Genomic DNA, 13,586 nt, shown 5'->3' with positions numbered 1-13,586 from the left:
AGTTCCTTAAAAGCTGGGGTGAGGAACATCAGGCCTGGAGGCCAAACACAGGCCTCTCTATTCAGTCCTTGGGGCTGTCTCCCCAGGCCATGCCCCCTTCTCAGGCCACACCTCCTGCTGGCTCTGCTCACCTAGTGCCCCCCTCTAGTGCTTTTGCCTGGCTGGAATGTGCCTTGCGATAATGCATCTCGCACACCAGTAGCTGGAAACTTCCAGAGGGGAGAGTGCTCTTGCACTCAGGTCCTCCTTGCAGGCTTCCCATAGGCATCTCATTGGCCACTGTGAGAAAAGGATAGTGGACTAGAGGGCCACTGGCCTGATTCAGCAGGCTCTTAATGTTTTTGTCTCAATAGAGGATGGAGAGATGGTATGAGATTAGAAACCATTGACTTTTGTGTGCTGGCATGTAACACTGTGTAAAGGTCACATCTGTTACTCCACCCTTTTGGCTCTGGCCACACCCATTTTTGGCTCTGGCCACACCCACCACTGCCATGTGGCCCCCAGAAGTTGCTCATGAGGGAATGCAGTCCTTGGGCTGAAAAAAAGTTTCCTCCATCCCTGCTTAAAAGTGTTGCTAGTTATTCTGCTCTGAGAAGGTGAGGAAGTGAGAGGACGCAATACTGTAATAACTGACCTGCAGACTAAAGTTAAAAGTTTTTGAGGCCTTTGCAGGTGAGGAAGCTTTCTGCATCTGAAAGGTGCAATCCCCTTCTCTGCCAGTGTTTTTTGAGAGATCTGTACAATGTTTGCACAGCTAGCATATACATTTGGGGAGAAATTGCACTTGCCCAGCAACTCAATCCTGGGAAAATGCAATCTCTCCTCTGCAGCATAATGAGTTCTTTGTGCATTGCAGTTCAGCTAGTAACCGAAGCACCAGTGACAACAGTCACTTCTCTTACCTGTACTGTTTTGAGACAGTTGAGTTCCCAAAAGATCTTTCTTCAGATTGGTTTCCCCCCCCCCTTTTTTTTTTTATAAAGTGTCTTTATGTTTTTGGTCTCCAGAATAGGAGTGTGTATCACCTCTGATATTGCCCACAGCTATGCCTTGCAGAACAGTTGCTCCTGGCCTACAAGGCTACTCCTGCCCCCTTCCATTCTGTGTGGAAGGGAAATATCCCCATTCACAATGGATGGGGCTGATGCTAAGAGACAGAAGTTTTTTTCCAAACAAGCAACATTGGAACCATGTCCTTGCTTGGAATAAGTTCTATTGCAACAACTGTAATCCAGGGCATGGTCTTAAAAGCACATGTTGCACCAGTGTTGCCGATGCTAAGATCTGGGTCTGGCCAGGGCCTGAATGCCCTAGAAGACCCACGTATAACTCCCTGAGTTTTACGAGGGAAGAAATGTAGAAAAGAGGCCACATTCTCACTATACGTTTAAAGCAGTAATATACCACTTTAAGTAGTCAAGGCTTCCACTAAAGAATTCTGGGAAGTGTAGTTTGTTAAGGGTGCTGAGATTTGTTAGGAGACCTATATACCTCTCCAGAACTACAATTCCCACAATGGTTTAATAATCCCTCTTCCCAAGGAACATTGGGAATTGTAGCTATATGTTTGTGTGTAACAACTGCCATTTGCTTCTTGTATTACACAGACAATACAGGTTATTTTTTGCAATAATTTTAAGAGGACCTGAGCATGCCTTTTCATTGCTGTGTTGTGCTCTGTGAGCCCCCATGTATGTTTGTACTGCTTTCCCTTCCGGCAGATCTTCAGCTAGAGGTAACTTAAGCATACTTGGAAGTCAAAGTGTTCAGTATAACCCAGCTACCAGGCCCGAGTATATATCAGTGGCTGCTGAATAAATTAACAATTCTGCTTACACAAATTACCTCAGAACAAGCTTTTTTAAAAATCCCACATACTTTGTTTACAAAGTCACAAAACATTTGCGCAGCAAAGCATGGTGCAACAAAAGTGACTCCTACTGGCCATTTAGTTCTCGTTGGCCGATGAAATCAGACATAATGATGGGTGAATGATGCCCTAAGAGCATTGTTACCACTGGAAGTCAATGGCTTGATTGGAACCAAGTATTTAACCCTTGATAGATAGAACTGTTGAGTGCTTAGACTCGAGTGTGTGTTTTCGTTTCAGCCTGATCATCAGAACACTCAGGTCAGATGCAGAGACCAAAATGCAGTAAGTATTGATGAAGATATTTAAGTACTGTACAAGCCTCTTTCCAGTGACACGTTTGTTGCATGTGATTAGAAGGCTAGCATCTTCCAACCTGCATCTATGGGAAGGAGGAAACTAGTTTCTGCCATTAGCTCATTCTTCCTTCTCCTGAGGAGGGAAGGGAGAAAAAGGGAAGTTAGTGATAACAGGTGTGTTAGGAATACTTGATATATCTGGCAGAAACCCAATTTTCCTGAAAGGCCCCTATGAGAAGTGGCTGGCAGAAATTCAAAAGCAGGGGTGGCTAACCCTGTGGCCCTCCAGACTGATGGGACTACAGCTCCCATCAGTCCCAGCCAGCATGGCCAATGATGAGGGATGATGGGAGCTGCAGTCCAAAAACATCTGGAGGCCTGCAGGTTTCCTGTCTATCCTTAAGAGCATTGTTTGCAAGTCCAGATGCCAAGGCCTGGCATCCTTTGGAAAGCTGCTGGGTCCACAGCAGTCCCCACAAGGTCCACCATTGACACCTATCCTACGCATCCTTTAAACATTGTTTTTTCTGCCACTAGGCCACCATTTTAGGTTCTACAATGCCCCAATGTAGCATCACTCCACAGCAGCTTTTTCCAATCTGGCATCCTCCAGATGTTTTGGACTACTACTCCCATCAGCCCCAGACAGCATCTCCAATGGTCAGGGATGATGGGAGTTGTAGTCCAGCAGACCTGTCTGATTTTCCCCTCCCCACAAATTAAATGTCACAGCAGTGTTGTGGGATGTCTTCTTCTATGGGACAGCCCTTCAGGTATTTGAAGAGGAGCACATGATCTGGAGGCTGAACCCTATCACCCCAAGACCATATTCTCTCCACAGTCTTTGCATGCTGGGAAAGTAAGATTTCCAATGAAATTCACATGTAACAATTTGAGCAATAAAGTTTTCTCCTTGAGCGGCTATAGGAAATGTTTCTACATTGCAGATCTATTCAATGTCAATATGTTTTTTACCTTGTGAATGTGTTGCCTTTTAACCAATCTGTTGCCGTAATGGAAGCCCTGTAGATGTGGCCCTCTTGTCTGAAGTGGCTTCACTTTGGTTGTCGTTCATGCAGTGTGCACTTGTGGTAAATAAAGGTTTGGTTTTACTGTTTGGCAAGGGCCTAATAAAAGTCAGTAGTTTGCTAACATGTTGCTGATAGTGCAAATTCAACCTCTGATAATCTTTCAAAGCATGTTAATGAAGGGGACATTAAACCAAGGATGGGGAACCTGTGGCCCTCCACATGTTGGACTTCCAGCTCCCATCAGCCCCAGCCAGCGTGGCCAACAGTCAAGGATGATGGGAGCTACAGTCTGAAAGTGAGGTTATTAATTTGCCCCAGTGGCCAAGAGGGGAGTGACCTAACAAGAACTAAGAGGTTTTAACCGGCTTGGAAACATTTATTTTAAATATAGCAGCAGAAGGCCAGTGAATGCATTTCAGTTTATGAAACAAAACAGAAATTAACTGCTCTTCATACATGAATGAATTTGGGGGAATGAATGCAAGGATTACAGTATGCATGATCAAAATTAACTACAGCTTAACTATTTGTTGCTGAATCTTACATTGGCCCACCTAAACTCCGCCAGCCTTCTCGTTAAAGCTTACTGCATAATCCCAGCTGTCCTAACTACATGGCCTTTTAGTGCTGCTTCTACCCATTCATTTTTGTTGCTCTTCTGCATTGCGCCTCCCTGAGTGAGCCCCATGCCCATTCACTTGCATTCCGACTCTTGGCCTAACCTACACAACAGATTTTTTTTAATTGGGCAACTATGGAGACATTTCACATCATCTGGCAGGGGCATTTGTTTGTTCTGACTTTTGTTATCTACCCCAGATATTTGAGACAGGGCTGGCTAGGAAATTCAAGAAATAAAACCAGGGGAGGGGTGTAAAGAGAGAGGCCTCAGGCCCAGGGGCCAAATAAAGCCCTCTGAGCCTCTCTAACTGGCCCTAGGGACTTAGCCTAGGCCACGCTTCTCACTGGCCTTGGCCACACGCCTCACTGGTCTTGCTTCACACCCTCAAGTGTTTTTGCATCTCCAAGCTGAGTCCTTGGACTCTGGTAATGCCTCTTGCTTGCCTACTGTACGAAGGTAAAATTTACATTAGTTGCTGTGCCCACCACTAGCATGTGACCACTGGAAGGGCGCCCAGAAGCGAATGTGGCCCACTGGCTAAGAAAGGTTCCCCACCTCTGACATAAAGAAACATCATCTCCACGCATGAAGCTGCCACTTTTCTGCTCCATCCACCCCAAATGAGGGAGTGTGTATATATATGTAACGGGGGGGGCAGAGCCCCTGACTCACTTTGCTCACCAATGCCACCAAACACACAAATACCACAAGCACCCCCAAACACACATGGATACACATTCACACACAGGGACTCTCTCGTACGCGCACACAGGCGAGACACACAGCCCAGGCATCCCCAAAGACACACACAGGTGCTCCCAAACACAATCACTCATGAACTGTTCTTCTCTGGGCACTCACAAACATTACAGGCCTCCCACCTGCCCAGGCCACCACTGCCCCATATAGGCCACTTCCTGCTGCTGCATAGGCCACTGCTGCTGTCGTGTGAGTCGCTTACCAGTACTCACTTGCCATCCCCTCCCTCTTGTCATATTCTCTCCCCCAGGCACCCACACTCGCCACCATAACCTGCTTGCCTCAGCTGTTGCACTGCTGGCCTCCTGCCCACCCATCCACCTAGGCCGCTGCTGCTGCCGCCACAGCCCACCTGCTCACCACTCCCCCATGCACCCAAACTCCCCAATCCAACCCGCTTGCCTCGGCTGTTGCACTGCCGCCACCGCTGGCCTGCCACCCACCTAGGCTGCAGCTGCTGCCGCAGGCCACACACCCCACGCCACACTGCGTGATGTCGTGACAGCGTAATAGGTTACCTTTTCATTATATAGTTAAGATCATACCCATACTCTCCATAAAAGAAATTTATTTAGTGGTCATGTTTCAGTGTACAGTTATTAGTCATCGCTCAGCTGTATTGAAATGTGTCATAAGAAATACTTTTAAGAAATGTACAATATTATCACCAAAAAGCTTGAATTTCAACTTGGGTTGCATATCAGGAAAAAACAAAAACCTTTCACAAACTTATTTTTTCCCCTTCCAGTAAAATTTCAAAATATAAAATGATACAACATAAAACATTTTATTTAAAAAAGGTACATACTATTTACAGTAAAACACATTTGAACAGAAACCTGTTTTAGCTATATATATTTGTGTCTATCTCAATTTCTGTAAGTTTCTTCTGCCTTTCATTCTCCAGCTGTTCATTGCTGGCATCTCTCTTTCAGCCAACACCCCCCCCACCGCCATACCAATCTTTCTACCTATTAAGTGTGTATGTTACAGTTTGAAGTTGACTTTTTTTAGTCATATAGTTCATTTCCAACAGACGTTGGCCCAAAGCAAACATGCGATACTGTCCATTTTGACAAGGCTCCTGTTTCCAAGCATTTAACTTGAAGCATTGAACCAAATTCCATGCCCAGCATCAGGAGAAAAGAACTAAGGTGTGTTGCCTGTATTTATTATAAATGCTTTATTGCCACCTTTCCATAGGCAGTGTTGACTCACCTCCATCTATAACCATGGATTGCATCCAACATGAGGAATACTCAAGAGTAGACACATTGAAATAAATGGATATGACAACCTTGAGTTTCAGTGGGTGTACTCTGAGCAGAACCTAACTGGATCCAACCCTATTTCTTTATTATCTTGCATATTTTGGAGGGAGTGTCCTAACGTTAAAAGGGAGAAACTAGGACTGTGCGTACATGCATCCATCCCCCCAATTCGGGGCCCTATTTGGTGCTTCGGAAAGGACCCAATACGACATGGGACAATCTGGGCCAGAAACCAAAATTGCACAGTTTAATCAGGGTGTAAAACCCTAATTACACATGCAGTCTGGAGGTTTGCGGGGGCCAGAGAAGCAGCAGCCAGCTGGCAGGACAGCATTGCTTACCTGCTTCCCAACATTGTGCATTGTTACAGGTTACCGAGGGAAAGGGGCGAGAGACAGCAGATGCACATGGCCTGCCTGCACGCTTCCTTCTCCCTCCCTCCCTCCTTCCTTCCTGTTCCTCACAGCTCTGCATCGCTCCCGATGGAGCCAATCTGGCCCAGTCCCAGGTCAAGCCAAATCAGCCCACTTCGGTTTGGGATCTGGGATTCAGCCGGATCCAGCGCACAGCCCTAGGAGAAACCAAGGCCTCTGACAGCACAACCCTCCAATGCATGTTTAAATCCCACTGTGTTCTAAGTAAGGGTGCATGGAATGCGTAGGGTTGCACTGTGAATGACTTAGTACAGGGATGAGGAAACTGTGGCGTTCCAGCTGTTGTTGGCCTCCAACTCCCATCAGCCACACCTGGCATGGTCAATGGACAGGAAGGATAGGAATTATAGTCCAGCAACATCTAGAGGGCCGCGGGATTCCCATCCCTGTCTTGTCTCCAAAGACCGGTGCCTGCACCTGGAGTTGCTAACTCCCTGTGCTAGCATAAGCCAGCTTTTAATTGTTCTCTGTAGCTCTTACATTTAACATACAGACACTAGCTGGTGGTTGTGTTCATGATCTCCATGCCTGAAAAAGCTTCTGCTGCCGATTCTGGCACATTAAGCTGATGTCAAAAGTGGAGCAGGAGGCCAGGTTTGAACTTCTTAATTTTCTGATCAGTACAATAGAGCAGCCTTTCCCAACCAGTGTGCCTCCAGATGTTGTTGGACCACAACTCCCATCAGCCTCAGCCAGCATTGCCAATGGTCAGGAAAGATGGGAATTGTGGTCCAACATCTGGAGGCACACTGGTTGGGAAAGGCTGCAGTAGAGAGATCTACCCTGCAATGATTAAGCTGATCAGCAATGCTAAAGGAGCTCACTGTTTTTGAAATAAGGTGCTGGTGTTCTCTGAATAAAGCCTGCCAATGACTCATACATCCCACCCCCCATTAACCTGTCCTACATGTCAGTGCCATCAAGAGCTGCCTGAAATGCAAACATTCCACAGATGAACTTGATTTGTCTCTTGTTGCCAGCAAAGCATCAACTGATATATTTCGGCATGGCAGGCAATTCTTAAAGCACAAGAGACTTAACATTAAGAAAAAGCTGACAATCCTAACCCCTGAGTTTAGGGAGAAGAGTGAGAGGTGCCATCTCCCTCTTGCCCTGGTGCTTTAGTAAATTAGGCTGCTTCTAGGATTACCAGCTTTTCCCCCTCCATCAAGGCTCCTCTGCTTTTAAAAGGTTCCTGCCATGCAGTAAGGAGGGAGGAAATGCAATAGGGTTGAGCAGACTGCAACCTGGAGAGAACCTTTAAACGGTCGCTGAAGCAGGAGGCAAAGCAGCTGTGGCTTCTCCTCACCCCACGCACATGCACACACACCTTCTGTCAGCAGCCTCCCCTCCTGCTGTATGGCATTCAGATACCTGCTTGCTGCAACAAGCCAGGGAAGGACGTGTGTGTGTGTGTAAGACAGGAATGGATGCAAATGATCACTAGAAGCTGCATTTTCCAAGCCTCCCAATCCGGCAACAGATCCAGAAAGGAGGAACGCCTAGATTGCAGGGCCTGACGCAGACTGAGGGTGTCTGTGAAAGATGGAGTAAATTCTTTGGTGCACCTGTAACTCATTTTAGAACAAGACTGCACTGGGTCTGTCTGTGCATCTGTTTCCCGCACTCCCAAGTGCAAACTCTGACCTGCAGGAAAGGCCCCTAGAAAAGGCAGTCGCCTGCTCCCACTCCCATGGCACCAGGGAAACTGGTACCTTCAGGGCGGAACTAGCTCTCACAAGAACTACAAGCTGCTCCATATCCCTTTTCTGCCTCTTCCTTGTAACATCTCCAACATGATGTAAAATATGGTGTCGTCACACGGTGTGTTTCCACACTTCTGCCAACAATAAGAGGTGGGTGGGGAGAAGATGCACAGGCTGATATCGTATTGCACTTTGTGTTGCAAAAGACATTATGAGGAAGTGGAGGAGAAGAGGCACAGAGGGCGGTAGCAGCTCTGGGGCTCTTGTAATGCCTAGTTCTGCCTCAAAAAAACCCAACATTTTTTGGCAACTTACTTGTGGTAGTAGGTGTGGGGAAAAGTTTTTAAAAAATTAAGGTGGGGAATGGGGCCATGGGTTCAACCATGTGACTACAAGCACCCAACACCATGACAAAAAGAGAAAGAGAGACTGAAGGCAGGCTGGGTTACACCTGATCTGTTTGGTACTCGGATGCTTCGGAGAGGCTTTCGGAAAAGCTGAGGAAGTTCTCCTGGTACTCGGAGCAAATTATCTCAAACCGGTAGTGTCTGAACTCCACAGCAAAGGAGCCAAAGTAGCAGAGGAAGCACATCACCATTCCCCACTGTATCCGCGCTGCATGCATGTGGAACTTCTGGGCCATCAAGATGAAATCTGGAGAGGCGTCAAGAAAAATGCACAGGAGATGCACACGTGCATGGACTTCCAGCCGCGGCTGTCTATGTAAACTCTGCTATATAGTCAGGTGATCCAAGTTCTGCACCACGAAAAGTGGAATTCTGTCACCTGTTCAACTTAAGACTCTCATTTTACATCTACTCTGCAGGGGGTTTGTCACTTTTCATAATGTATCCTGGCTTTGCTATTGAAGGATACTGAATAGGAGAGGCAAGGATACTGAAATCCATTCCCAACCACCGAGTATCCTATTTCCTGAATTCAGCAGACACTGGTCACACACTTCCCAAGCATATCTTCATAGCCATGAGGACCAGAAACCAAAACTCAAATATTAAAACTGAAATTCTCAAAAGACTGATTTCTACACTAATTGCCACCACACACTCTGTTTCTTCTAAACTCTCGCACAAGATACACAACCTTGCTTACAGTGGGCCAATACTAGGGCAGTTAAACTCATTTATCTACACAGAATGGCAGTGGCTGTCCAAGGTATCAGAAAGTGGATAATCTCTTGAAAGCCTTTTGCTTGAGATAGATTTAACTGGAGATGACAGGAGTGAAAGTAGGGCTTTTCTACATGCACACAATGTGCTGTCCCATTCCTGAAAACTGGGCTGCTTCTGAAGATGAGCAAGAGGATACTGTTGTTTTATTGCTCCTCATTTCCTCAAGGGGATGGAAGTTCTGGGGAAAAACCATTTTTCAGAAGCATTCCCCTTTGTACAAAGAGAGTACATACAGACGTGGGTGCACACAGATGTACCAGTCTCCTCCTAGAGTTAGTGAAGTTGTGCTTCTACACATGGGCTTCGCTTGTTAGGCCAAGGATGTGGAACCTGTGGCCCTCCAGATGTAGCCAGACTCCACCTCCCATCATCCCTGGACATTGGCCATGCTGACTGGGGCTGATGGGTGTTGGGAGTCCAACAACATCCTAATCACCTATGAGAGCCTTTACTCAAGAGTCAACTCTTTCCCACTTTTGAAATGGCCTCTTCTGTCCAAAACTCCAGGAACCCTCTCTGTAACTTGGCTAGTCATCCTAGAACAGAGCTGGGGAAATTGGATCCTTATCTATCTCACTCCCCACAGGCCATGTTTGACAGATAGGTGGATTGCCCACCAGTCAATCACCTGACATCACAATGTCAGGTGACCTGTTTTTGCATAGTGCTATGCAATCAGCCCAGTCTTTACCTGCCCCTAATTAGGCCTGGAGGTTACCCACCATCCTAGAACATGAATTTCTGCAGAGCTTCTTAAGGGTCAAACTTGATGCCAAAAGGACAAAGTAGTCTTGGGCCATTGGCTGCAGAGCAGGGTTCTACTTCAACATCAAACAGGGCACATGGGGGAAAGGAGCAAAATGCAATACAGGCACAGCCTTATCTCAGCATGCTGGGATACTTTTTTGCTGTTTTCCTCCAGCCCAAATCGCTTCCAGAAAATGGGTGGGGGAATTCACAGCCAAAAGCAGCCATGCAGGGGAGGGGCTGGGTTTTTCTCTCCTATCCCATGAGCCCCACTGGATATTAAAAAGAGATTCCCACTTTGGAGACACCTGCTCTGTCACACTGCACCCTGATCCAGTAAGAGTTCATCATACTTTCACACTGCTTATGTAAGGACATTTAAAAGGACGCTTTTTACCAAATTCAACTTGCTACTGCTATTTTATTAGAACCTCACCTCTGTCAGGTACGTGTCTTTTGGGAACTGCATTAGCTGGAAGAAAAGCATGCAAAAGGGACAAGGCTGGCAATCTTCCAATGTAGAATGCAAGCAAAAAAGGAGATATTTGAAAGGAAATGAGCTGGAGCTCGAGTGCGTGTTTTTTTAAATTCAGCTTCAAAGAGATTTCTCAACTGATCGGCAGATCAACCTGTTCCCCCTCCAGGTATAATTAATGGAAACACTTTGCTCTAGTGACTTGTGTGTTTACAGCCTAAAGGGTCACAGTGTATTTATATTGTGCATTTTTGCTTTGCTTTCTCAAAACACATCTTCTCATCAGGTGACTAATCTGGGACTTGTGCAGCACAATCCTATATGTTTACTCAAAACTAAGCCCCACCAAGTTTAACTGAACTTACTCCCAGTTAAGTGCATATAGATTTGCAGCCTATTAGCAGAATTCTACGTCTGCTCAGAAGCAAGTCCCATTGTGTTTAGCGGGGCTCACTCTCAGGTACATGGGTACAAGATCACAACCTAAGACATAGGTTTCCCTTGACAGTCCAAACATACAAGCTTGGCACAGAAATACTGCCAGCATTAAACTTTAAATTTCAGCTTAATTTTTAGTTTCTGAAATACATAATTTGAGTGAGTTCCGAGGATCAGTGTAAGATTTTGGTTCATAGCACAATGCTCACACTTTGATGACACACTATAGTCTCATCCAAGTAGTTTTGTTTTTTGGAAACTCAAATGTCACATTGTAAATACTCTACTTTTGAAACTGGAAGTTTTTTTATCTGGGGGAATTGTGCAGAATTAAAGGATACAAAGGACGACGCAGAGGGTTATCGCTGCTGACAAGACAACTCGTGGGATTCCAGCTTTCCTTCCTTCATTCTTCAAGTTTATTTTGAGTGTTAGGGCAGACTGAATCCAGCAGGCCAGGGTCCCGAAGCCAAAGGTCAGGGATGTGCCGACATTATGAATTTCTTCATCGTTGGAAAGCTGCAAAGACAACCCAACTGGTGATGTTTTTCTCAATGCAACCAATGGGAAAGCCAGTTGCCCCAATCTCCTGTTAATGCTGCTTTACGTTGTTTTTTTCAGGAGCCAGAGCATGCCTAGTCATGTCACCAATGCTAAACTCAGTATACAAGGACGAGTACTGTGATAGCCAGAGGACATTACCATCCTTTTCTTTGTCTGCCCCTCAACTCCAAGCCGGGTGGCTTGTGTGTATGCTGAGACAGACACAAAAAGGGACAGAGCTCTTTGATAGTTGTGTGGAAGAGGGAACTTCACCAGGTGTAGCTTGGCACACAAGCTACACCTGCTGAGCTTCTCACTTCTACACAGCTATTAAAAGTGCAGGAGCCCCACCCTCTGTTGCGTCTGCCCACCCTGGGCATGCCTGGAGTAAGGGGTGATGGAAGGGCAGAAGAAGAAGTGGAGACACTTTTGCCCGGTCTGAAACAGATCAGAAGAGACAGCTAAGGCACTTCTACCCACTCCAAACTACCCACTTCCTGTATTCCAAACCTGGTTGGTACCAAAAACAAGTTGCAGGGACTGGCAAGCCTGACATGGCTGATGAGCCTCCACCTGCTACTAATCTATTAAGAAGAATAAATCTATATGAAATTTACATTCTTACCACAATAGGTGGATTTGGGATTCATAGGAACGGCAGGTTCTTATCCATGTGCTAGTAAATCCTGCATGCCTCAGCTAACATGCACTGTTGTCTGGTAAAGTTACCGGTTCTGTCTCAGAGTTTCCTGTTTCCTTTTATGGAGGTATCATTCACTATCCCACATCTGCCAATAATCATCTCACCTGCCTGGGGCAGCGCATTAAACGTCACTGAAGCTGGGCATTTGTGGCATCAGACTTTGCCCCACGAAACAAATGCTTACATTTATTCCGTGACCTGAGGGCACCTTGGACACAATCCAGAGAACTGTGCAGCTAGTTGGAGGTGCCTGACGGATCTTGTCCTTCCCCCATAAAGCTGCAGAGCAAATAGCTTATGAGAATCGGAAGGCCTTCCAAAGCAGAGGTGTGTGTGTGTGATAAGTGCTGATCAAAGAAAAGAAGCCAGAAAGGTCTTGTTAGGTATACACAAGACTCTGGATTCTCTCCTACAGCATCTTGGTGGTGTGAGGATATCAGTATGACACTGGATATGAAGGGCCTATCTCCATGAAAAGGGTAAGGCTAGATGACTTTCATACACCTTTCAGCACTGCCATTCTGGATGAAGCAGGAAAGGGATTGTGGAACATAAACATCAAAAGAGGATGGAACCATCCAGCTTGCTGATAAACAGGACACAGCTCCATGGATTGTCTAGTCCAGCATGCTGTACCAGTTCCAAGTGGTACAGAAAAGCTATACACAGGCCAATAAGAGAACATTCCCTTTCTTTACTGGAGGGGTGGGGGACCCTTCTTCAGTCTGAGGGCCACATTTCCTTCTGGGCAACCTTCCAGGAGCCACAAACCAGTGGTGGGCAGGGCCAGAGGTGAAAGCGGGCAATGCAACTGAGGTCAATGCTATGTTTATAAACAATCAAGTCTATTTTTACTTGGCCCTGAACCGGGTTATTTTTTTTTCCTGACAAGAAACAGAAAAGCCATTTTAGCCAAGGCTGCATTACTGAGCAGTGTAGGGCTGTGATTTTCATGGCATAGTCCAACTGCCATCTGCTAATGTTCCTCTTTTACAAAATCACCGGTTAAATGGGCCCTTCCCAGCAACCTGGCTTATAGCCTGTGATTTTCATAATACGGTGATGGTTTTGACACTGCTGCCAGTGCCAAAGGAAAAAATGCTATTAAAATATGAGTTATGCATGTGCTTCGATTTGTAGAACTAAAAAAAAGTTTATTTAAGTGGTTCACTGAGACCCAGGCAATTTTCAAGTAGTTTATTGGAGGGCGGAGAGTTGAAAGCTCTTTCTCTACTTGATTTCCAATATGAAACCCAAATGGATGGTACCTGCCATTTCTGCAGTTGATTCAGTAGCTCTCTCAAAACTGTCTATGGCAGAAAGAGCTATTGATTTCTGAGAAGTTGCCCTGTATAAAGGAGAATGACTCCCGCCCTCTCAGCAGTTTCCAAATCACAAATCAAGTTTTCATCTGTAGCTCACAGGAACGTAAGAAGCTGCCTCATACCAAGTCAGACCACAGGTCCATCTAGCTCAGTACTGTCTACACTGACTG

At 46.0% G+C, this 13,586-nt stretch overlaps 1 protein-coding gene across 5 annotated transcripts in view; it reads right to left on the bottom strand.

The window, feature by feature from the left end:
- Positions 1-5,163: 5,163 nt before the first annotated feature.
- TMEM150C (transmembrane protein 150C) overlaps positions 5,164-13,586 on the bottom strand; it is a 41,243-nt gene continuing 32,820 nt past the window's right edge. For all 5 annotated transcript variants that reach the window (XM_061583190.1, XM_061583193.1, XM_061583192.1 and 2 more), the window contains 2 exons: positions 11,187-11,364; positions 5,164-8,649 (listed from right to left, as the gene is read on the bottom strand). In XM_061583190.1, the coding sequence (XP_061439174.1) occupies positions 8,441-8,649; positions 11,187-11,364 (387 nt within the window). In that variant the 3' untranslated portion in view covers positions 5,164-8,440. The remainder of the gene's footprint in view (positions 8,650-11,186; positions 11,365-13,586) is intronic.

Source organism: Rhineura floridana, chromosome 9 (genome assembly GCF_030035675.1).
Source record: "Rhineura floridana isolate rRhiFlo1 chromosome 9, rRhiFlo1.hap2, whole genome shotgun sequence".
Lineage (NCBI taxonomy): Eukaryota > Metazoa > Chordata > Lepidosauria > Squamata > Rhineuridae > Rhineura > Rhineura floridana.
This window is presented reverse-complemented; position numbering and strand designations above follow the sequence as displayed.